This window comes from Musca autumnalis, unplaced genomic scaffold (assembly GCF_047663935.1).
Source record: "Musca autumnalis isolate F117 unplaced genomic scaffold, ASM4766393v1 scaffold_1, whole genome shotgun sequence".
NCBI lineage: Eukaryota > Metazoa > Arthropoda > Insecta > Diptera > Muscidae > Musca > Musca autumnalis.
This window is the reverse complement of record NW_027411644.1, coordinates 172,361,096-172,386,459: the sequence shown is the minus strand read 5'-3', so window position 1 is coordinate 172,386,459 and position 25,364 is coordinate 172,361,096. Positions and strand designations below refer to the sequence as shown.

The 25,364-nt window shown below is 36.6% G+C and overlaps 1 protein-coding gene across 4 annotated transcripts; it reads left to right on the top strand.

Moving 5' to 3' along the window:
* The first annotated feature begins 10,216 nt into the window (after window positions 1-10,216).
* Window positions 10,217-15,312, top strand: FucT6 (alpha-(1,6)-fucosyltransferase 8). Of its 4 annotated transcripts, none has more exons than XM_073958941.1 (4): window positions 10,217-10,477; window positions 11,430-11,883; window positions 11,984-12,862; window positions 14,026-15,312. In XM_073958941.1, the coding sequence occupies exons 2-4, from the start codon at window positions 11,651-11,653 to the stop codon at window positions 14,663-14,665; spliced, it is 1,752 nt and encodes a 583-aa protein (XP_073815042.1). In that variant the 5' UTR covers window positions 10,217-10,477; window positions 11,430-11,650; the 3' UTR covers window positions 14,666-15,312. The 4 variants fall into 4 exon arrangements, with proteins under 4 accessions (XP_073815042.1, XP_073815045.1, XP_073815043.1 ...); XM_073958944.1 differs by having other exon boundaries at window positions 10,475-10,702; XM_073958942.1 differs by lacking the exon at window positions 10,217-10,477 and adding an exon at window positions 10,563-11,355.
* Window positions 15,313-25,364: the final 10,052 nt, after the last annotated feature.

Sequence of the window (25,364 nt, the reverse complement as noted above, 5' to 3'; positions counted from 1 at the left end):
AATAATTACTATCTGTAAAAGTAGGGGTAGTAATTATAAAAAAACGATATAAAATTTACAACATTTCGACTAATAGAGATTTAATGTACTCCAGGAAATGGATGGGATGTTAAACTACTCGTTTTTTATTTTATTTTATTTATTTTTTTATTCCTCGATACAGCAATATTTTGATCCGAAAGCAATATGTGGTCTGTTCCCGTACATTTTTAAGTGGTGAACGACTAACATATAAATTGTGCTGGATTTCGTTGTAAGGAAACTCAAAATGTGAAAAAGTGGTAAAAATTTTAATAGCTTTTCAGTTCTGGAACACAACTATAATCCGAAACTGGATTGCCTGGTGAATGCACCGCAGCATAGACTTTTCAGCTCATGCGTTAACAACAAGTACAAAACAAAACACACACACACATAAACACTTGGCTAAAGTTTCAATATTTACATCCAAATAAGATATGAAGAAGACAAAAAAATTAAACAATTTTGAAAATGTTCACATACACTCACACGCATTAATTAGCATTTAAACAAGGATTTAACAAAACAAAAAAAAAAAAAAAAAACAAAACCGCTACTAAAACGAAAACTATGAGAAAAAGAGACAAAGAAATGCTAACAAAAATTATACTAAACAAAAAAGAAATGAAAGAAATACAAAAACAAATCTACTAAGTATTTAGTTTTGCAAGCAAATGATAATTTAATTAAATCAAACAACAACAGAATAATATAAAAATACAACAATAAAGAGAAAAATGTTAACAATGAAATTGAAAAAAAGATCTCTGATTTTATTTCAAATGGTTTCATTTTTTGGAAAGAGATATGATGATACAAACGATGTATTTGTTGGATATTTTCTCTTACAAAACAAAAGACTTAAGACAGAGGCGACATTTGGAGTTTGTTTTTAACACGTTCGCGGACGCAAGCAAATTCAGAGAGCTGAAAAAAATGACAACCAATTATTTTCGAAATTAGTTTTTTTGTTTTTATTTATTAATTATTGATTGTTATTATTATTTTTTATTTATTATAGATGGTATCTTGTTGAAAGAAATCGTATTATGTATATTAATCACCAAAACTTAAGATTGTATACAAGTAAATGAACAAAAATTGGCTGACAATGTGAATGCTATAGCATTCACGTCCGCGAACGTGTTAATGAAGTTTTTGAAAGATGTACAAATTCCGCAATTGTAATATTGGAAGACTGTGAACTCGTTTCCAATGTCACAGGCTGTGATGCCAGATAAGTTTGGTCGGAAATCGTCAATTTTCGGGAGCCAAAATCGTCAAAAAAAGTTTCTCCAATCGTCAAAAAATCGCCAAAGCAATAACTTGTATTTCAGTTCAAATTATTAGTATATAAAGTAAAAAATAAAATGTTAAGTAAAGAAAACAATTACCAATTCTTAAAACAAAACAATTTTGTTACAAATGACCACTTACGAAACACTGTTTAAAAAAATCGGTGTTCACTATAGGTCGAGAAGGACAGTACCGATCATCATATTTTTTGTGGGCTTATTGAGTACACCGCCCCAACCCTCACTTGCCGTTTGTGAGGGATGTGTGTGGAACAACTATTCTATATTAATATTCTTTAAAGGAAAGTCTTTTTTTTAAATTTTGAACCTTTTATGACTCAATTTTTTAACAATGCTTGAATTTTAAAAGTCCACCATTTTTTTTTCTTTTTTTGATTAATATTTATCAAATACTCTCGTCTAAAGACAAGATTATTAGATACTAAATAATCCAATAAAAATATGTTATGGTCCGCCCAGCCGTTTTCGAGATAGAGCAGACACCGCATACATACGCTTTTATAAAAACAGGGTCTCGTAGATGGCCATTTACCACAAAACTGAGCAATATTTTTCAGCAAAAAATAAATGTGAAAAAATATCTGTTAAAAAAAGTCTGGTACTTTTCTTAGAAAAAATTATGCTTTTTGGAGCACCACGACTAGGTGTGACCCTTTAAACAAAAGTTCAAGAGGTCAATAGTTTATATTATAGGTTTTTTTCGGGTTAACCTTGTATAGTTGTCTTTCAGAGATCAGTGCTACCAATCACAATATTCACACAAAACGCAAATTTTATGGGAAAAAGTTGCCATAACTAAAAATCGGCAGTTTAGGGGTTAAAATCGTCAAATCGGCATTTCTGCACTTTTGGTCTAAAAATCGTCAAAATGCAGATAAATCGGCAAATCTGGCATCATTGGTCACAGCGTCCCAGTAAACAACAGAAAGTGATTTCATTCTACATATACATACATATCTGTCCTAGTAAATCTGTACACATGTCAAAAACCTTGCATTTGTTAAGGCAGGACTTGATTGGACAAATGTGGCGCCTGGCCACATTTTGGGCATGTGTCAGTTATCTCAGGATTCAGGAGGGAGAGATAACTGTTGAGGTACCTAGAGATACCTGAGCTGTGATAGAGTCGATCTACCCCTAGGTAGGACCCTCTCATCCTCGCTTACAGGAGGGAGTCTCCCACCGAGCACAACACAGCTCGTATAGGAGGAGATTTGGTCATCAACAGCCTGTGTGTGTACTTGCTTAAGGGCGTATTTTATGTCATCATCTGATGGATTATGGGGGATTGGGGGGATATTTGGCAGCTCTTTACGAAAGTCGTATCTAATGGGTACGGGTCTTTCAGAGGGTGGTCTAATGCAACTCTCATGGTTAGGGTGGTCTTGTTTCTTGCATTTAATCACATGTTGTTGTGTTAGGAGGGTACAGTGGGATTTTACCGGTAGGAGTTTGGATTCATGCTGTAGGTGGTTTTCTGGGGCCTTGGAGTGGCACCCAGTGGCGATACGCAAGGCCGTGTTCTGGACCGTTTGTAGATTCTTCCATTGAGTATCGCTGATGGCCGGTGACCATATTGGGGCTGCATAATCAAGGAGGGGACGACCTATTGCCTTGTATGTGGTCAGGATGGTCTTTCCCCCATGTACTTCCAGAGAGGGCTTTAAGGATTTTATTCCTTTTCCCTCCATTCCCAGCCACTATCTCGGCATGTTTACAGAAGAGGAACAAACTATCGAAGGTTACGCCCAGTATTTTGGGGTTCCTTATAGTTGGGATGTTTTGTCCGCGGATGTTAATATTAAGTACAGTGTTGACCTCTTTTGTCCACGATGTTAGGATGGTGGCTGAGGACTTTGGGGCAGATAGCTGAAGGTTGCGGCCTTCAAAGAAATCCTTAAGTGTGGGGAGGTAATTGTTGATGCGGTTTTCTATTTCTGGAATATCCCTGCCGGTGGACATAACCGTGCAGTCATCAGCATATGAAATTAGCTGGGCGTTTCCCGGGGGGTTGGGCACTTTGGAGATATATTAGTTGAATAGTAGTGGGGATAGTACGCCCCCTTGGGGTACTCCCTGTTTATTCTTTCTGGGTTTCCATGTAGTTAACCAGCCATCTCTTGAGGTAGTTGGGGAGTGTTGTTTCCATAATATCCCTCAGGAGAATGGCGTGGTTGACCGTGTCAAAGGCTTTGGACAGGTCCAGAGCCACTAATATCGTTCTGTGGTGTGGTCTCTTGCTGTTTAGGCCTTCCGTTATCTTAGCCGTGACTTCACTGAGAGCTGTAATAGTGCTCCTTCCAGTTCTGAAGCCGTGCTGATGTTCGGCAAGGTGGAAGTGTTCAGTGAAGCGCGGTAAGATAATGGATTCCAGTATTTTTACAACTGGCGCTGCAGTCTTAGCTGGGGTTTTTGGGACAGTATCTCCGAACGTTATTTTTATGCTGTCTGTGCGTCTGGGATTAGACAGGTTTTTTATGGTATTCCATAGTCTTTTTGTGCCAGGATCTGACTCCTCTAAGTGCTTGTGCCATAGCACTTTTTTATGTTTTGACACCATTTTGTTTATCTCTTTGTTGAGGGCCTGTATTCTGGCATCAGACGGGTCTGCTTTCCTGATGGAGTCCCTCTGGTCGGCAAGCTTCGCGGCTTCCGACGGGAAATTAGGCCTGATCTTTTTTATCCTCCCAGTTGGAATACACCTTATGCTTGCCTTGAGTAGGGTGTTCCTGAAAAATTTTTCACCTGCCGGTGCTGAAGTTGGTAGGCTTGCAAGAATACTTCTTCGGTTATTCTATTAAACAGGTTCCAGTCAGCCTTGGTGAAGGTTCTTTCTTCAGACAAGGAAAATGTATCATCCATGCTGATCTTTATAGTGATGGGCAGGTGATCGGAGTTTAGCGCTATGTCCACGTGCCAGGTGGCATTCGCAACCAGACTTGCGCTGACTAGTGTGACGTCAGGGGAGCTGCGGCAGGAAGCAGTAATGCGGGTAGGGTGCTCCTCATTTAAGGAGCAGAAATTGGAGTCATCTACCTGCTCTGCTATGAAGCTCCCTCTGGCATCACAGCCTAGTTCTGAATGCCAGCTGTCATGGTGCGCATTGAGGTCCCACAGGAGAATTGTGTTGTCGTCCTGGAGGAATGGTCTAATGGATGGTGATGATAACATTGAGGCCTGGTTGGTACATGGTGGACACCTGTATGTTCTGGTGTAGTCACGTACCCTCCTGAGTCCTGAGCATTTAAGGTGTGTCCATTCTTTACACTGGTTGCACATCACTGAGCATCCTCGAGTGACCTGCCCCGAGCAGACTGGACACACGTATTACACTGGACCTGGATTGCTTTCGATGTCACCGGCGCAGAGGAGGAGGCTGAGCAGACAGGCCGATGTTGTCGGCTCAGTTAGGGGAAAAATAATTGGGATAGGAGTAGGAGATAGTAAGAAAGTGAAAAGGGATAGTGATACGTACATTATTTCCTGTGTTGAGGAGGTAGCAGCCCTTGGGCGAGGGGTTCCTTGCGTCGGTCCCGGAACATAGATCCAACTGCTGTGAGGACCGATGGGCAGCATGTTGACAGGTTTGGTGTTACTTCCACTGAGTATTACTAATATTGCAGACCACACCTTATAAACGTTATTTGAAGCACATCGAACGTTATTTGCCTCTATCTCACGGTATATAACATGGAGATCTTTCATGGTGTTTATGCAATAGTCTGGTTACCCTAAAATTTGAAACAATTTGTACAAATTGTTGCTGGAAGTCGTCTGTTAACACAAAAAGTTAACAAAAGAAAGCGATTCGAGAGAGACATTTTTACAGTTCTTTTACTGAGAGTTTGCAAATTCTTGCTGGACAAATTTCTTCTTACAACCACTTGCAACTCTTCTTTCTAAAAACAATCAATCATCTGTTTTTAATTATTCGGTGTTTTAAATTATTTGCGAAAATTTAAAACAATTTTATTGTGGAAATAGCAAGTCTTCAAGTTTTTTTTTCTTTTTTTTTGGAAAACATGGTTGTAAAGTGGAAAAATTACTTTTTGGTTTTTTTTATTTTTAATAAAATACAACATTTTTGCTTCCTTTGGTTCCTTTATTGGCGGACAAAGTGTTCTGTTTTAGTAAGTCAGCTGATTGCTTACTGGTTTTTGCATGGAAGGTGTCTGTTTACTTTTTACAATTTTCTTGCAAAAGAGAATAAAACTCCTTACTCTCTGAGAAAGTTCTTGCTGGGAAAGTAACAGTACAGTCCTAAAATAGGTAACATGGCGATCTTGCATTATCAGTTCACGCACGGCTTCAATGTTTTCTGTCACAACTGCCGTTTTTCGATTACCTTCACTTCCTTTTAGCGAAGGTCGCGCACGATTGAATTCATTAAACCAGTTTTTCGCTGTGCTATAGGATGGCGCCTCATAGACTTAAGTACAGTACACATTGTCAGTTTTGAATGACGATTTTTGCAATTATCGATAACTGTCCAACCGTCCAGCAACCACAAAATATTTTGTGGTTGCATGATGAATGACAAAAATTAACGGCCACACTAGCAAGCAACAACAAAGCTGTCATTCAAAACTGACAATGTGTACCCAGCTTTACAATTTCATCGATGGACTCTTGTCGTGATAATCCACGTGAATGGGTTTAGCTGGGTAGCTAAACAAATGCAGCGTGTCGTGCGGTCTCAGTCCACAAATAGGACATGTGATAGGAATGAATTGAGGAGGCTGCATCGGTGTACTTGTCTTGGCAGCTGGCGTTCTTCTGCTGCGATGGATGGTGTCCGAGTGTGGCATTCACACTGTATATTTGTACTGTCTGCGCGATTGCATCACTGTGAATGCTATTAGAGTACGCACAATTTAGAAGACTATCCTCAACGAATTTATTTTATAGAATGAAAAAATATAGCTCTGTTCTTAATGTACCGGTAAATTTTCGTCTCCTCGTGAAGATGGCGGTCCTCAGCTCGGCATTCTGGCAGGTTTAAACGTTGGCTGGCTTCAACATTGCAAATATTATGTGTGTTCGTTTACTCAAAATTTGTACAAATTGTTACTGGATGTTGTTCGTTTACTCAACAGTATAATGCAAAAGACCTTAGCCGATTACAAGAAGTTACTGAACTTGTACAAAATTGTACAAAATGTTGAGTAAACGAACACACCTATTGACAACATCATAAAAAGACGATGTAAATATGTGTGGCAACACTGACATTGTCATAAAAGAGACATGTCATTTTACTGCAGTACTTTGTTTACTTTTTGTAAAATTCGGTTTCTATTGAAAATAAATTTATTATATTGTTACCAATGTAACTGATAAGTTTAAATTAATTTAGTTTGATTTCCGTGTTTTAAGCGTTGAACTGAACAGATCGGTTAAAGAAGAGCTGTGTGCTAACTAGAGACAAGTTGTGTGCTTAGTAATTAAAGTCGGTTCCGAATAAGCATAATAAAGTAAATAAAGCATTGTAGAAACGTAATCTGAAACGAACCCTGTGTTATTTGGTGCAAATCGTACTGGGGAATAAAACAACAACACGGAGATTAGTTAAATCTAACTCATGTAAGAAATCGATTGGGAAAAGCTGGGGATTAAATCCAGCTATTATACACTGGCTGAATACCCATCTTATCCTACGGATGTCTTGTCTGGTGGCATGCGCTTCGACATAAATCGAACTCCGGCAATATAGACAAGGTGCAAAGGGCAGCCTCGATCCTGATAACTGGAGCTTTTAGAAGTACACCACAAGCAGCTCTAAATGCGATGTTGAACCTCTTGCCCATGAGACGCAGCATCAAAGGTCAAGCAGCACGTAGTGCCCTAAGGCTACATGAATTGAATCGTTGGCGTGACAGCACCTATGGACATGCATGCATTCTTCCGGAGCTAGGACCAAACCTTAGCTTAAATCTGCAGGGGAAATTCAGCGACTACTTATCACCAATCCATAGATTTGAAGATTGTGAGGTCGTTATCCCTAGTAGAGATGACTGGATCCGTAGTAACCCTCCTCTGGACGGTCTGGCTTTCTACACAGACGGTTCCAAGATGGAAGAAGGTTCCGGAGCTGGCGTCTACTGCAAAAAGCTTTGTCTCGAATACTCATATATACTCATGGCAGAACTGATTTTTCGACTTTTGTTTGACGATATTTTCACCCTCGCCAGTTTGCCTTCTTCTTCTGACATATGATTTCATATGTCAATTCCACCATGTTTGGGGTGGAATTATCCTGTTTGCCTTGTTTGCTTTTAATAAAATAATAAAAAAGAAAAGGGCACCCTAGGTCGAAATTGGATCGGCCTTCTTTATTCTTTTATTTTTTTATGTCAGAAAAGAAGCAGGAAAGCAAGGCAAGCAGGCGAGGCAGCTTATGTACCCAGGCCTTAAATGTAATCTTCTTTTATGTTATCAAAAAAAAAAAAAAAAAAAAAAAAGTGGATTCTTACAGTTTTGGAACAGACCACATATTGCCCTTGCTTCACTGAAATTTTGGATATGTTTTCGGCTTATCTGTTCGGTTGCACGGCCTGTTCTGATTCAGTGCTCGACTGATACGTGTGTATATGACGTGTAGGGCTGCTGTGCCCTTTGCAGAATCCACGTTGATGTTGGGAATGTGGAATGTAGAATCTTTGCTACTGGCAACAGGTGGGAGATCGGCCTATGCGATTCACCTCTGCTAGCATCATTGCCTGGCTTCAGTAGCGAAACCAGCCTACCAAAATAGGGTTGACTAACGATAGATTGACGACTTTTTACTTTACTTTTTTACTCTAATGCTTGGTTTACATTACGAAATCCACTCGATTTCAACTGTCAATTCCTTTGCGTCAAATGAAAACTCATCTGAAATCCATTGGATTTCGTTTGACGTTTAATCAATGGAATTGACAGTTGAAATCGGGTGCATTTCGTAAATGTAAACCAAGCATAAAGGTAGAAAGAGAATCAGTAGTGGAATTCTCTAACTCATTTTTTGAGTTACCGACAAAAATCGGTAACATTAAACATTAAAACGCAAAATGAATGAATGAAAAGTATCAATAAAAGTTTATAGCACTATTGCTATCGGTAGGTTTTAGCAACAGCTTTATTTTTGTTGTTAACTTACCGAAAATTTTCGTTAATTAACGAAATTATTACCATTTTAATTTTACCGATATTTGTCGGTAACTCGAAAAATGAGTTAAGCTGAAAACACATCCAACGTTTGGGTAAAGTTTTGTGTCGGCATGATGCCGAAAAATTCAAATTCATTTGAAATATTTGCCGGCAAACAGATCAACGCTGGACTTTGGTGTCGGCGTCGCCCTGTTGTTGTTGTTTTTTCTCATCGCCCAACACAAAACTTTATGGGTACTTTACACGATATGTATTTTACATATGGGTTGTCACTTTTTATATACAAAATATATACGCAAAGTGACAACCCATATGTAAAATACATATCGTGTAAAGTACCCATTAGTCAAACGTAGGATGTTTTTTCAGCTTTACAGATGCTCTGTTCCAGAACCTGCAAGAAGCTACTATATATGTTCGATGTATATTAGGGATATATATTTTTTGAAGAAAAAATTTATTCATCAGAAAAAAATTATTTCTATAAAGACTTCTTCATATCATTGACATGTGCCCTCCTTCAAGTCCGAACGACGAGCCGCACACTAAAAGACCGCTTATGGAGGCGGTCACACATTTGTTAATATGTGTGGTATTTTGTTAAACTCGAAAAAATAAAGCCCTAATAAACGTGTGCTATTTTGATTTCAAAAACAAAATATTGAAGCAGCTTCTCCATTTTCGATGAATTACCAGCTGCCCCAAATATTTTTGCAAGAATTCTAATTTCTGCGAGAAATTTTGCATTTAGTGGAATGATATGGAAACATTCAAATTGAAAATCTAACAAGTTTTCATTCATGTTTTTCAAAATATTCAATCAAATGTGAATAAATATTACATTGAATGAAAAGCTCGTGTGAACATGACATAAAGCAAAATTAGAGCTGGCAAACCATCGATATTCCCAACATTAGATATTTTCGATATAATGTTTTAAAATATCGATTGCTATCGATATTATCCTTAAGTTGTCATCGCCATTAATTTGGGGATGAAAATGGCGGAAATATCAATGATTTTCTTGAAATTATGCAAAAGTAGTTCACAGAAATGTAAAGGAGAAAAACAACTGCTTTTATTTTATAAAAATGTAAAAAAATACATTTTATTTTACCGAAAAGTGTGTACGTCCGACTACGGACTTTTTTTCTTACACACACATAACCGAAAAGCAGCGAAATTCCTATTTATTTCAATGGATTTTAGGTTAGGGGTTTTTATTCCGATAATATCGATAGGCAAAACTATCTATCGATATTGAATTTTTAAATAATAATCGATATTATCGATAGTGCCATCGATTTTTTACCAGCTCTAGCGGAAATGCCATTCAAATCTGTTGATTGCTTTGTTCCAGAACTGCAAGAATCTACTAATTTTTACTATTTTTTCCGATAACATAAAGGAAACAATGTTATCGTAGTAAAAAATAGTAGCTTCTTGCAGGTTCTGGAACAGAGCAGATGTGTACTCCGCTTTAAGCGGGGTACACACGATCAGTTTTGACTGTCGATTTTTCGGAATCATCGATAACTGTCAAACAGTCCAGCAACCACAAAATATTTTGTGGTTGCCTGATGAATGACAAAAATGAACGGCCACACTAGCAAGCACCAACAAAGCTGTCATTCAAAACTGGCAATGTGTACCCAGCTTAAGTAACCAAATAAATAAATAATCGATAATTCGATTATCAATCAACACGCTTTGTCGTTGAAAAATCGATTAATCAATATTTTCTTTGGCTTCTACTTACAAATCCCTAGCCAGCTGCTGAACAGAAAAAAAAAAAACAGAAAAAAGAAAATAATGAATGAAATTCAATAAAAAATATGAAATATACGATGATGTAAATTAAAAAACGTAGCAAAATCTAATAAAAGTTAATCATTCATAAAAGGCGATCAAAAAAATCAAACAAAATTATGAAGCATTCGGCTTGTGGATACATTGAGAACTAGAACTTGTGATTTGTGGCATTTTTTGTGGTAAGTGTTGTATGTTTATTGTGTTTATTGTGTCTCTCCTCTCATAGAAAATAAATTTGATTTATTTGTTTGCATTTTTATGTTTGCGTGTGTGTGGGTGTACGTAACCGTAACCGCTTGTACATTGCGGAATATTCAAATAATGGATTAGGGAATATTATGGAAAACTACGAGTGGACAACAAATCTACAATTTAGAGAAGGCCTACATGGCATTATGGTCTCTGTAATGTGGAATAATTAATCAGCATTATTAAGTCGACACGTTCAAATCTCAACCTCATTTTTTCATGAACTTTTGTTTCTATTTTGATATTTATCTTAACATTGGTTTGTCATCCGTCCGGTCCTTGAAATATTACTTAGAAAAATCTGTATTCTTCATCATCGAATGTCGTCGTGTCAAACAAAATCACCACATTTTTGTTTACACTGTTTAATGGTACCAACAAACCATTAGTTTTGCAATGCTGTTGAAATTCATAACAACCCCCTTCAGTCCGGCAGTTTATACAACACCATCATTACCTAGAAATGTGTTTCTAAGCAGGAAACATTGAGAGCTCGACATCAGAAAATAAAGAACCAATTAGAATGATGACGATCAGCAAAACATTGTTTACATATGAACAAAAAAAAAAATCAGAGGCGTTTTGTGCAATGTTATCAGTTAAACGCTGCCCATACCCACAGACCTACATTCATATGTACATTAATAGTGTAATAGTTTACGAGCCAAGGGGATGAAATCTAAAACAAAGATTTGTGTCCAGCTTTAATCAACACAAATACACACACAAAAACACAACAATTAAGCACACATTTTAATTGACAACATTTTTTGCTGATGTTAGAATTGTTCTCAAAACTAAGCAAAGCGTAACACGAAACAAAAATATATTATTTAGAATATATAACTAACTGTTTTAAACGTCTATTACTCTGTTTTGCAGATAGAAGATAACGGAGGCTTTTCATATGCAATTTTGGATACAGTATTTTTAATAAAAATTACTGCCACCCACGCATCATAAACGGACAAAACATTGTATTGCCGGCAACATATAATCGACAGATATTTTTTTTATAATAATTAACTCAAAACATTACCAACAAACCACCACAAGCCAACAACAACAGTAAGGTATATGCAAAATTACCACAAGCATCAGCAATGTCATTACTACGTCAGTTTTTTGGTACCTCATCGAATACATGGGTTCGAGCCCTTATCATATTTTGTTTAGCATGGGCTTTTCTCGTTTATATTTTTGTAACCAAATTAAATCCGCCATCTACCGAGGAACCTGACAACACCTCTAAACGTATCAATCAGGCTTTGCAGCTGCTGGAGGCTTCACGACAGCGTAACCAGGAGTTACAAGAAATGATTGATACCCTATTGAAGTGAGTAATAGTGGGGAATATATTACCCATGACAAATAACATAAAATGCTATTTTCTGCTTTCTTCTTACTAATCAAATGGATTTGGTTTAATTTTTCAGTGATGATCGAGTTGACAAACAATCAGCACAGAGGCTTATACAAAAATTGGAATATAATATAAAAAATCCCTTAGGCATAGAATCAAAACAAGACACACCTCTACCCTATGGAAGTCCATCGAATGAACCGACATTAGAGTATGAACTGTTACGAAGGCGAATACAAACAAATATTGCCGAAATTTGGAATTTCTTTAGCAATGAACTGGGCAAGATACGGAAACAAGTTGATCCCAATATGAAAGAAGACATCAATAACGTGCTAATAATGGGAGCCGAGCACAAACGTTCACTTCTCAGTGATATGGAACGTTTACGCCAATTGGATGGCTATGAAGCATGGCGTCATCAGGAAGCTAAAGATTTAAGCGACTTAGTACAAAGACGTCTTCGTTATTTACAAAATCCTCCCGATTGTTCGAAAGCCAAGAAATTGGTATGCAAATTGAATAAAGGATGTGGTTATGGTTGTCAGCTACATCATGCTGTATATTGTTTCATAGTAGCATATGCTACGGAACGTACTTTGATTATGAAATCTAAGGGATGGCGTTATCATAAAGGCGGTTGGGAAGAAGTTTTCTTACCAATTTCTGACTCTTGTGTTGACATTGGAGCAGCAAGGGCAAACAATTGGCCCGGTAGACCAGAGTCACAAGTTGTGGTATTGCCTATTATAGATTCGCTTATGCCACGTCCACCTTATTTACCACTTGCAATACCTGAGGATATTTCGTATCGCCTAAAACGTCTGCACAGTGAACCGATTGTTTGGTGGGTTGGCCAGTTTTTGAAATACTTACTACGACCCCAAAAGGGTACTCAGGAATTTCTGGAAAATAGTATGGCAAAATTGGGTTGGAAAAAGCCTATTGTTGGGTAAGTAAAAGTAGAAGGTTTAAAGCATTTCAAATGATAAAATGGTAAAAATAAGTGGACATGATCACGGGTGCCACCGTGGTGTAATGGTATGCACGACCGCCTTGCAAGCAGAAGGTCGTGGGTTCGATTCCCCGGCCAGGCAACATCAAACATTTTTCAACGGTGGCAAAATACCCCTCAGTAATGTTGGCGACATTTCCTGAGTATTTCATCCTTAAAAAAAATTCTCCACAAGACTAGGCCGTTCGGACTCGGCGATAAACAGTAGGTCCCATATAGTTGAGCTAAATATGAATCGGGGTGCAGTCATTGATATGAGAGAAGTCTCCCTTGTCCCGTATGGGATGTTGTGGAACAATGTTTTTTTTTTTTTTTTTTTTATATATATGACCAAATATTGAGCACAAAAAAAAACATTTTTCATGAATTTTTTGTAGAAAAATATTGCACAGTGTTCTGACAAATACCCACCTACTGTAACTCGAAAACAAATAAACCGATCAGCATATGTTTTGTGGGATCGTAAAGTGCCTCGTTCGATTGCCTTGCTTTCCTGCTTCACTTCTGACATAATAAAAATAAAAGAATAAAGAAGGCCGACCAAATTCCGAACTGGGTTGTCCTTTTCTTTTTATTCTTTTATCAGAAGCAAGCAAAACAAGCAGGCGAGGCACCTTATGTACCCAGGCCTGTACGAACCTAATAATTTTCTCCTTAAGTGAAACGGTATTTAAAAATATCCATTTTTAAAAATAGTCAAAATTTCGATATTATATAAATCGATATTATATATAAGTCTCTCGCTTAAGGACAAGCTTTCTATATGTTTAATAATCTCATAAAAGCGACGATCGGATCATCCGTTTTAGAGCTACAGAACGCACCGCTTTCAAAAATGCCATTTCCGCGTTTAAAACTTCGATCTTACACACAAATCACAATGAATTCTTTCTAACGCTCTTACCTCAGCCATATTCTGCAACATATTCTATTCTACCTATCTGAGCCAATAAAAAATTTTAGATTTTGTAAAATTTGGAAGTGGCCAGAGCCCATTAAGTCCCTTGTTATATATCAAGGCAAAATTATCTTTTCTTCCTTAGTAGATATCTGTTCTTATTTTATTCAAATCTTAATTGATCTTTTTCTTCTATTTCCAGGGTTCATGTTCGACGAACGGATAAGGTAGGTACTGAGGCAGCTTTTCACAGTATCGATGAATACATGACACATGTAGAAGACTATTATTTAACACAAGAGATCAACGGTACCACAATGACACGACGTATATTCTTGGCATCAGATGATGCGCGAGTTATTGACGAAGCACGCAAAAAATATCCCCAATATGAGATAATTGGTGATGCTGAAGTGGCACGAATGGCAGCTGTATCCACACGATACACCGACACCGGTCTAAATGGCATTATTTTAGATATACATTTATTATCGATTTCCGATTACTTAGTATGCACATTCAGTTCACAAGTGTGCCGGGTGGCATATGAAATTATGCAAACCTTATATCCCGATGCAGGACATCGTTTTAAATCGCTGGACGATATTTATTATTATGGCGGACAAAATCAACACAATCGACAAGTTGTAATACCGCACAAGGCTAGAAATCATGATGAGTTACATATGAAACCTGGAGATTTGGTTGGAGTTGCTGGCAACCATTGGGACGGGTTTTCAAAGGGGAAAAATACACGCACCAATCAAGTTGGTCTGTTTCCCTCCTTTAAAGTTGTCGACAAAGTGGAAACGGCCAAATTGCCCACGTATCCAAATGTGTAAATATTACTTTTATTTATTTATTTAGACACATAAAATAAGATTCAGGTCTATATAGGAATCCTTCTTCTTTTCTTTTGTGAAGAGGCAAAAAGAGTTGTGGTCTTTTTGTTGTAATTTCGAGTTTTGTATGTAAATAGCTGTATTTTGCCCAAATTGTAATTGTTTTTGTCTGTGTTTTTTATAATGTATTTGTAAATCATGTGTGTGTTAGGCTCCAACCAACCAATCCATCCTTGTAACTATAATTCCTATTTTATAGAGAATAGTAATTCGAAAAATTGCATTCACTCTGTGCTATATATTTATTATATTTTTTAATATACATTTTTTAATTCTCATAACGAATCTCATTGGATTTCAAATAGCCACTAAAGGTTGATATTAAAAGCCACATTTTTTTGTATTGTTTATTGTATTAGCTAAACTTTATATGTATTATTTTTTAGAACCTTTATGTATTGGCAATTTTTCGAATGCATCAATGAATCTACATCTACTTAACTAAAAAACTCAAATTATTTAAACCTTTTTATAAAATTTTTATATTGTAATATTAAAAAAACCCTTAACATTTCTTGATTGATATTATATTCTTGGAAATATAAATATACAAAAGGCCATGTGTCATCCTAGGCATATTAAACAAAGATGTGCAAGCATTTTTTTCTTCCTAAGTTGAGTTGATAAAATCTAGTTCGTTTGAACGAGTTATTTTACTATATACGGGCATGTTTTGGAATTCACCGTGCATTTATTTCACATCACACATGCACTTCACCTGTGAAAGCAATTGCTGTTCTGTATTTCACGTAAAAAGAGCTTTCATATTTCACGAAATAACTTTGGAAAGCTTTATTAGAGCTTTCAAACTTTATCATTAACATCAACGCATCAACGAATACACATGCTTGTGTGGGTACCCAGCAAACCAAATGTCTGATGTCCGACACTTCTGAACAATTTCGGAAACAAAGTCGTTCAGATTTCGGTTCGATTTCTAAACGATTTTTCGGAGAGGAAATAGTTCAGATTTTTTACCGATTTCGTTCCGATTTCGGAACTAATGTCGGAAAGAAATTTCCCTTCCGAATTTCCCAAGGATTTTCTTCAGATTTCGTTACGAAATCGGTACGATGTCGCTCCGACATTTCGTTCCGAAATTATGTCAACCACTTCATACAACTTTCGTTAAGATATCGTTACGATTTCGGATCAGATATCGGACGTATCGTCCGAATTTTGTTCCGATTTCGTTATGATGTCGGTACGATTGGTTTGCTGGGTACCCAGCTGATCCGAAATCGTAACGATATCTTAACGAAAGTTGTATGAAGTTCCGAAATTGGAACGAAATCGGTACAAAATCTGAACTATTTCCTATCAGAAAAATAGTTTAGAAATCGGAACGAAATCTGAACGACTTTGCTTCCGAAATTGTTCAGACGTGTCGGACATCAGACACTTGGTTTGCTGGGTATATACGCTTTGTTCATTTAAATGTGTACGAAACAGACGTAAACAAAGAAACGAACTCTCACAAGGGCGCGTACATGTAGAATTTAGTACTTCAAGAAAAAATACATTTTTAAAACATATTTTGTTAAGTAAATTAAATATTTTTTTTTAAATGCTCATAGAAAAGAAATTAGATTTTTGTTCTATGCAGTTTTTTGTATAAATTTTCAATTATTTTCTTTAAAAAACAGGTGTAGTATAACAATGTAGCGTAAATACAATGTCACACAGTGCCAACAAGAATAACCAACGACGAATTATGCTAACGCTGCACTTTATTCCATATGAACGCCAAGCCATTCATAATGTAAGCACATGCCTGGTGTTGATGATAAAAAAAGTGGGGCCGAAACCGCAGACGATAGAGGAATACAGGAGAAGAACGAGGAGGCCCAAGAAGGAGGACAAAATTAAGATCCCAAGAGTGAAGGCGCCAAAAAGACTATCCGCCTCGTCGACCAAGTTAAGAAGACAGAGGAAAAATCTGCTTAGGGACATTAATGCTGACCCACCACCACCTTGGCATTTCGCATCCGGTCTGTGGTTACGAATAGATAAAATAGACAGGCAATTATATAACTATATTACCTATCGCATAAAAAAGCGACCAATACATAGCTCCAGAAGAAGTCAGCAAGCGTCCAATCGCTCTTGACATATCTTCACAAGGGATCACTAAAAAGGTATCACAAAAACAGCACGCTTACATTATGAATGGCTTGGCGTTCATATGGAATAAAGTGCAGCGTTAGCATAATTCGTCGTTGGTGGTTTGTTATGAAAATATTCTTTCATTTATTAAATATTCTTGTTGGCACTGTGTGACATTGTATTTACGCTACATTGTTATACTACACAGGGATTCACTCAGCTCTCGCCATCAAAATTTCAGAGTGAGGAATACACCCCAACTAGGTGTAAAGTGTGTTGCAGAACAGCTTTAGGTGTGTTCGATACACGTGAGGTGCAGAGGTGAATGCCAGAACATGCCCGATAGTTCAGTGAATACCGTTCATTTGTATGAACGAACTGCGAATGAGTTATATTATTATTTTTTTTATAAAATAAATCATACGCAAACGATCTATGGCACTGAACTAGTTTACTAGATTTAACAACTCTATTCCTAAGCAATATCAGGGGCACTTTCCGAGACAAGACATTTGGACACAGTACTGGCTGACTTCAGTATATTGCTTTCTGTTGTTTAAACTTCGTCAAAATATTTCAGTTTCACACTCATGCAATGTTCCTTGAAAATGCAACTAAATGCATCAGAAATAAAAATGATACATGTTTGCCCTTTACCTGTGTAAAAAATGCGTAGTTTTGACGTTTTGAAACACGTAGCTCCGCAGTTGTTATGTACTACGACGTTAAGAAACATAATACTTCACACATATGCAGTCATTTGCCAAGCAACTGACGATACGGACGTCAGCCACCCTTTCTCATTACTAAATGAAAATCAGACCGAAATCTAAAAATTCAAAACATTTTGAAATATTTAAAAGAACTGCTATATTAATCGCTAATATATTTACATACAGACCCACATACATATGTATGTATGTAGTTGATTTCAAGGCGACTAATATCTTTGAAATCAAAATCAATAACATTGTGCAATGTTATGAATTGATTCGCTTTGGCAACAGCACTTTGTTTGATATGCCTTTTTATTCACTGCATACATTCCTAATTACTTTTTGTAGCAAAAAAGTATATATTTTAAAAAATGTACATAACATGTTTAAACATGAAATATCAATTAGTAGAACTATACATTTGTACAATTCACTTTTAACAACTTATAAAGCTATTTATAAAAAAAAACAAAACAAAATCCACCAACATCCCAGGAATGACATTCGTAGTTTCTCTCATAGCAACAAAGCTAGGCAGCATTTCTTGAAAAGATTTACTTGACTGAAATACTCGGAAAATCCAAACAATATTATACCGAGGCGACAACATTAATTTTGTCTTTACGACAGATTATCAAAGAGGTACTTAGTGCTAATGAGTTTTATCCATATGACGATGACTTTTACGTAGGAAAGTAACAAGTTTTTGCAAATTTATAGGGAACTGTTTTTATCACTGGAAACTATACGCTTTTGCAATTCGTACTACCTTTTCTAGAAGGATCTAAATAAGTCAAAGGATAGACTGTCAGTTTGTCTCAACTCATTTGATATTGAAATGCTCAGAGATGACTTTTCTTGTTTTATTTGTTGACATCTCGGTTAAAATATCACGCTCAGCTCTGCGGAACTGTCACTGTCACAAGGGGAAAGTAATCCGCCGCCTCTGCTGGGAAATTTGGTCTAATTTCGGGTATTCGACCAGCAGATATGTAGCGAATGGTTGCATCTGTCAAAGAAGTCATGTGAAGACCAATGTCCAAAGATAACGAATTAGTAGTATACTTGTATAAAAGGTAGTAAACATTATAAACCCTAATTTTTTTCTAAGGATAAGTTAATTCCTTTATTTTTTAGGTGCGGAAATTTAAAAATACAGTATCGGCTATACCGGTCGTATCGGATCCAATTCATGCGCATTCGTCTAATTCTGATTGAAAGTTTTGTCACTGACTGACGATTTAAGTTGTCATTTTCATACATGAGATTTGTTTCATGACAACAAAGCAACTGGCGTTTCGAAGTCTAACAGGCGTTTTAGGTTGTAGTTCCTCGATCGTATGTTGAAAATAGAACAAGCACACACCACAAGGGAAGTACTAAGAACAAGAGTGTGGTGTTACCGACAATAGCCACTTGCAAAAAGCTCATTAAGCTCGATTCTAACGAGAAATTAATTAAAATTAGTATTAAAAATGATCTTCGCCCCAATAGGCAACATTTTCAAATGACACTGTGCAACACTGAAAATGCAAACAACATCTAGTGGGCATTTTCTGAAAGTACATATTGAGACTACAAAAACCTTAGTTGGGTTTTGTGTTGTTAGATCGGATTTGAATTTTACGGCCTCATGCAAACCGGGCTAAAACGATCCTTTTTTCGACTGATCGTGCCTTTATCTCAGAAACTAGCGGCTAAACTGTTTCGAGTTGAACTAAATAACCTTTCGCATTTTTTTCAAATAATGTACCCAACTATTCTTCAAAACATTCTGAAACTCTAAAATGCTTATTCCACGTGGTTTAAGCGGTATCTCTCATACCTGCTACAAAACATATTTCAAACAACGTTCACACAGGCAGGTTATTCTCACATTTGGGGTTTCAATGCACTGTTGATATATTTATTAAATTATCGTTGCAAAATATGCTGGAAATAAGTTGTGTATTACATTTCAGCAAATATTTTTCCCAAAGATAACATTAAGAAAAAACAATTAAGCAAAGGCTGTAGTCGGACGGGGCCGACCATGTGATACCCTACACCAGCTCTAGGAATTAGCTATGTGCAACTGCCTTGCACGCTGAATGTCCGGGTTCGATTCCCAGGCCTGGCCACGTTCAACGGTGGCAAAATATATTGATTTTGTATCACGAGTTTGCTTCAAAATACGTGAAACAGGCCGTGCGACCGAACAGTTATGACAGCTTTTGACCTATCGAAAGCCTTCGATACTGTCAACCATGCCAAGCTGTTCGAGGAAGACTACTCCCTAGCAGTGTTTAATACATTGGGTGATCAACTGTATGTGCCGACGGCAGTGGTTTGCGGAATTCAGAGACAATAAATCCTAAACCCGTAGAGTGAAACAGGGAATTCCCCAAGGAGGGTTGATATTTCCGGGACTGTTTAATCTCTACCTCTCTGAAATTCCACACCCTTCAGACGGCATAGAGATCGTAATGTATGCGGATGATTGTACGATTTTGGCGTCGGATCCTAACGTCGACGACATATGTGATAGGTTAAATGTCTACATAGCTGACCTAGTGCAGTTCTTCCATTTGAAGAATATGAAAATATCCGCCGCTAAATCCACTATCACACTGTTCACCATTTGAACGGCAGAAACTGAACATATTGGTCGATGGCGCACTTATTCCGGTCACTAAGTACCCCAACATTTTTGGTGTAACGTCCGATAGCATGTTTAAGTCGTCCGCGCAAGCCACAGCTATTTGCGAGACAAGATCAGAAGTAGGAACATGGTCCTCAAGTCGCTGGCCGGCAGCACTTGGGGTGCTGACAAAGAAACCTTGTTGTCCTCTAACAACGCAATAGGGCGGTATGCGGTAAGTTATGCAGCGCCAGCGTGGTATACAAATGTTAGAGCTACGCAGTGGAAGAAGATTCAAACCAACCAGAATGGCGCTCTGAGGACTGCAACAGTACATGCTTGGGTGTTGTTGTAGTGAGCTTCCCTGTCACGATTTAATGGACAGGTTTTCCGTCAGGAGAGAAATTCATGATGTAGAGAGAACGGTCCAAAGGAATAAAAGATAACCTGTAGATCAATGAGCCTATCAGGCAGGCTTGGATAGCATTCACACAGACATGGTTGCGCAGGCAGTATAGCGATACAGTGTGGATGCCGTACTTGGAGACCACCACCCATCCATCGCAGCAGAAGAACGCCAGTTGCCAGTTAAGATCCGGACGATGCAGCCGCCTCAATTCATATTGGGCCGAATTGGCGCCATGATACCCAACACATGCCCAGCATGTGGGTTGGGACCACACGACACACTGCATTTGTTTAGCTGCCCAGCTAACCTTACTCACCTGTCTCCTGATTCCTTATGGACGTAACCAGTCCAGGTTGCAGAATTTTTGAGTATGGATACAGAGGAACCAGAACCTGATAACTGAAATATCAATCATTGAATTGGAAAGGCAGGCATTTGAATTATCTTTACCATATTTCTTCTGTTTCGGACTTATAAAGCTATCAAATGTGACTTCATTGTACTTTTGTTGTAGTCTGAAAATATTGAACCCAATTCAGTAAACAATTTTTACTTTGTAAATAGTTTCTATCGATTTCTTGATAAGACTATTTTTGGAGCACATAGCATCGATTTTTGTCATATTTCAAGATCCTAATACAATTTTTTGCCGATATACTTGTTGGCAATGGACACTCACGGCCCTTATTTTTAATTATAAGTAGTTTCTTGTAAAGGTTTTCCACATCTGAAAAAGGATTTGTACAAATTCTTATGGTGGTTCTATCCTGGTGTACCATTAAAACATGCCAATATTTTGACATTGTTTCATAAAGCGAGTAAAAAGTAACGTTACAACGCATATGTGAAACATGTTTGGTATTGAAAATATCGGCTACTATATACTCTACATGTCCACAAAAATATAATTTTCAATTCCTCTCCTATCGTTAGATATAAAGGTATTTGTACTCAAAATTGGTTGGTTCTATTCTGATGAACCGGAGTGTTTATGCGTCGCTACAACAACAACATAAATGCGACTTGTACTTTGATCACAAAAATACATGGACAGACGGACGGACATGCATAAATCCACTCAGAAAGTGATCCTATGTATATCCCCAAAATGAACTATGGACGTATCTCGTTTCCTTTTGCATTTGCACCACAATATGGGGGTAGGGTATAAAAATCAGCTTGAGCCAGGCTAGGGTTTGAACCCACTCAAACTCATAACTTCCAAAGGCTACGGTAAGCGTTTGTCATGGAAGAGTGGAAAAATATCCATCTTGTTAAAAAAAACAAAACAAATTGCATTTGAAAGAAGAAAAGTTCGATGACTGAGAAACCACTCCACAGCCGATATTGTCTGATGAGCCGCTACCAACGGCGAAACATGTCACTTAGTGGCGGTTGTGTCGTTTCGAATCTTCGGGTTAACATTAACCCACATACTTTGATATGTCGAAATGACGTATATCACAGTTTCTGACGGGACATCTCCGTCAAATAGGACAATTTCTTCGTAATCAAGACCAGTATTTTAAATATTAACTACAACGTTGTTTTTTTTTCGATTCAATCTATAGTTAGTCAGCCATACTGCTAACTTGACTGCATAGTTATACCTCATATTATTTTTTCGGCAGGTATGAGGCTAACTGTGGATTCCTTCGAAACACTTTATGTAAAAATATTCTAGATTTTACATTCTTGTACAGATTGTTTGATTTGATCTCCAGATTTAGAAAAATGACTTCAACAATTTTGGAAACATCAACCAAATAACCTCCATAACTACATACAGATGTTAATTCGTTAAATATAATTTGAAGATTATTGATTTGAACTGTATAAACATGTCATGTACGTTTTATAGAACCCTAAAAGTAGCCCCATTAAATACGCACATATAGCTTTTGATATTTTTTATTAATATATAACATTTTTTAGATGAGCATTTTTTTATTTTTGTACAGCCCAATTATAAATGTTCACTTGTGGGACGTTTCTCGTCTCCACTATATCGTCCTATTATAAATGAATGGGGAGGAGCCATAAAAGGATATATGTACATATATGAATTATTTTTCCATATTTCTCTTTTTGTTTTTTTTTTTTTTTTCAAAATTGTCCGACTTAATCCCATTGTAGGTGTTTTAATATTTTATTATCCATCGATTAAATTTAAAATATTCAAAGTTTCGTATAAATTTTAGCTTCCCTCTGTTAATTTCGGTAGTGGAATTAAGAAGTCTTCCACAAGAGAATCTTTATAATTGAGCTGATAATTAAAACTAAGAGTATTTTTTTTACTCAAAAATAAGCACAATAGTTTTTCGACTTTACTTTAAAAATAACTAACTGAAATAAATAATGAAGATCATATTAAAGTGTTCCACATGCTTTATATATTTTGCTACATTTAATGTAATTAGGAATGATATATGGATGTAAAGTCAACCAAATAAGTCTACATACTCCCAATAAATCTCGAGTTTTAAGGGTAAGGAAGCAATATTATCGAAATCCAAGTACATATGTAGTTCTATTTCATATCCCTAATAAACAATATTAAATACGACAAAAATATATTCCATAATACGAATTACCCGGCGTTTACAAATGACAGTATTGGCAGGACAACAGAAATACAAATACAAACCTTTTTCACCAATACATTTATAAATTTTTAAATATGTATAGAGAAAAGTACGAATGTATTGGTGAAAATGATTTGTAACTTTGCTATTGTCTGGCCAATACTGTCTGTGTGTAAACGCCTAGTAAGAGATCATCTGCAGCTGTCTTACGAATATGTCTGATTTCGAGTTATCCAGCGTTTTCAGGAAACCGTTTATGCTCTCTATTTCCTGGGGCTTCCTCTCATGAATTGAATTCTCATACAAAAACATAACCATGATACAATAAGAAGGTAGCAGCAACTGCCGTTTTTGGTAACATAAGATGTCAAAATTTGACATAAATTCAATGCAATTGACACATTATGTTACCATCAGCTGGGCTTCAGCTGGGCTGATAATGCTACCTTCTTATTGTATCATGAACATAACTTTTGATATTTTAAATCAGTACACTATAGGTCAAACAGCCCATTTTACTGGCCAAAAGTCAGATTTCGCACTTTGTATTTTCACTTATTTTGTGGTACTTTGTTGTAAGAAACACTTCAAATATAATAAAAATAAATTTTGTTTTAGTATGAGAAATTATACCGTTACATGGCGTGCTGCCAAATACCTATTATCCAAATATCTTTAAAAACTTGTTAACGACATATGTTTACTTGTATACGTTCAGGGTGAAACAAAATCACAATATGTATTAGCATAAGTAACGATTTGATTAGAAAGTATTTCATATCTATTTATCAAAAATGCCCTCCTATCATCATTTATGTGTATAAATAGTTATTAAATGGGTGTTAACTTTGAATTTTCGAAGAAAGTAGAACATTTTGAGGTTACGTACGCTTTTAAAGTCTCGGCAACGTTCGGCAATGAAAGTGAAAATTGAAATGGTTTCATTAACTCGTGCCGAATGCAGAAAATTTTATGTGCTTTTGCGTAAATTTGCTCAACAAAAAATATACGACTTTTTTTAGGTTACCATATGTTGTGTATTTAAATTGAAAAATGAGCACGCGTTGATTATTGTTTAAATAATACTTTATTTATTAAATAACTAACAACAAAGATGAATATAAAAAATGGAGTCGAACGTTTTGATCTGGTTGATAGTTGAAATCGAAGTGAACAAGCTAAACATAACTAGTAGGCAAAATGGCAGTTACCAAAATGTAACGAATACTAATTAGTACAATGCATAGATACTTTGATAGAAAGAAGAAAGAGAAATTATAACATAGAAACAGTGTTGCCATGTGTTTGAAATAACTATTGAAATACACCACATTCTCCCAGGCTTAATAAGGACTTGGTCCGTCAGCAGAGCCGAAGGTAGTTTCCTTCTACTTGAACGTCTTGCACATCAGAGGTAGCAGACAGGAATCTTGTTAACTTCATTGATGGTATGGCACTTCACTAAAAACAGCTTTTGATTTTGAACCATGTTGATTATTTGTTGAATTGATGATCGATGTTTTGATTCATCGCAATAGGTTGTCGATGACGTCGATTTGTTGAATTGAATGTTTTTTTTTTTTTGGTTGAAAGTTTGTTTGTATGTATGGAGTTTTTTTTCCTCCATTTTGTAGATGCCGGTGACTTCCCTTTGCACTCAGGAATTTGCACTATTTCTCCCAGGCTTGAATATTTTTTTTGAAATTGATTGATATTTGAAGGTTTTGATTTATGTTGATTTGAATTGTCGAATTGATGAATTTGAATTGATTGATTGATGATTTTGATTTGATGTTCGAAGTTTATTGATTGTATTGATAATTTTGTTTTTACCAATACCCTTGTTGATGGGGTATGTTCAGTGAGTGACCGCATTGCAGTCAATCATCTGATTGCACTGATCGCATGTATGTGTGTGTTGTTGTTGATTTATTTTCTTTTTGATTTCTTTTGTTTGATATTCGCCCGTCTCCATACTTGTTGTACATGACCACTGCTTCCACATACACGGCACTTTAGCATAGATTTGTTTATTTATTATTATTCTTCATTGATTTGCAATTTGATTGGAAGATGTTGCTGAAGGTGTTGATGGGTTTTCTTTGCTGTTGCCATTGTCGTAATGGCATCCAGTATTTGCGCTAATTGAGTGGCATCCATTTTAGGTTAAGCGTTTATCGAATTAGAAAAAATGATTTTTTTG

What these genes read in the sequence shown, in the direction of transcription:
- FucT6 (XM_073958941.1), top strand. Translation starts at nt 11,651, where the DNA reads ATGTCATTACTACGTCAGTTTTTTGGTACCTCATCGAATACATGGGTT. An exon ending in ATGATTGATACCCTATTGAA is followed by an intron (nt 11,884 to 11,983) that starts GTGAGTAATAGT and finishes TTAATTTTTCAG; the next exon opens with TGATGATCGAGTTGACAAAC. An exon ending in TGGAAAAAGCCTATTGTTGG is followed by an intron (nt 12,863 to 14,025) that starts GTAAGTAAAAGT and finishes TTCTATTTCCAG; the next exon opens with GGTTCATGTTCGACGAACGG.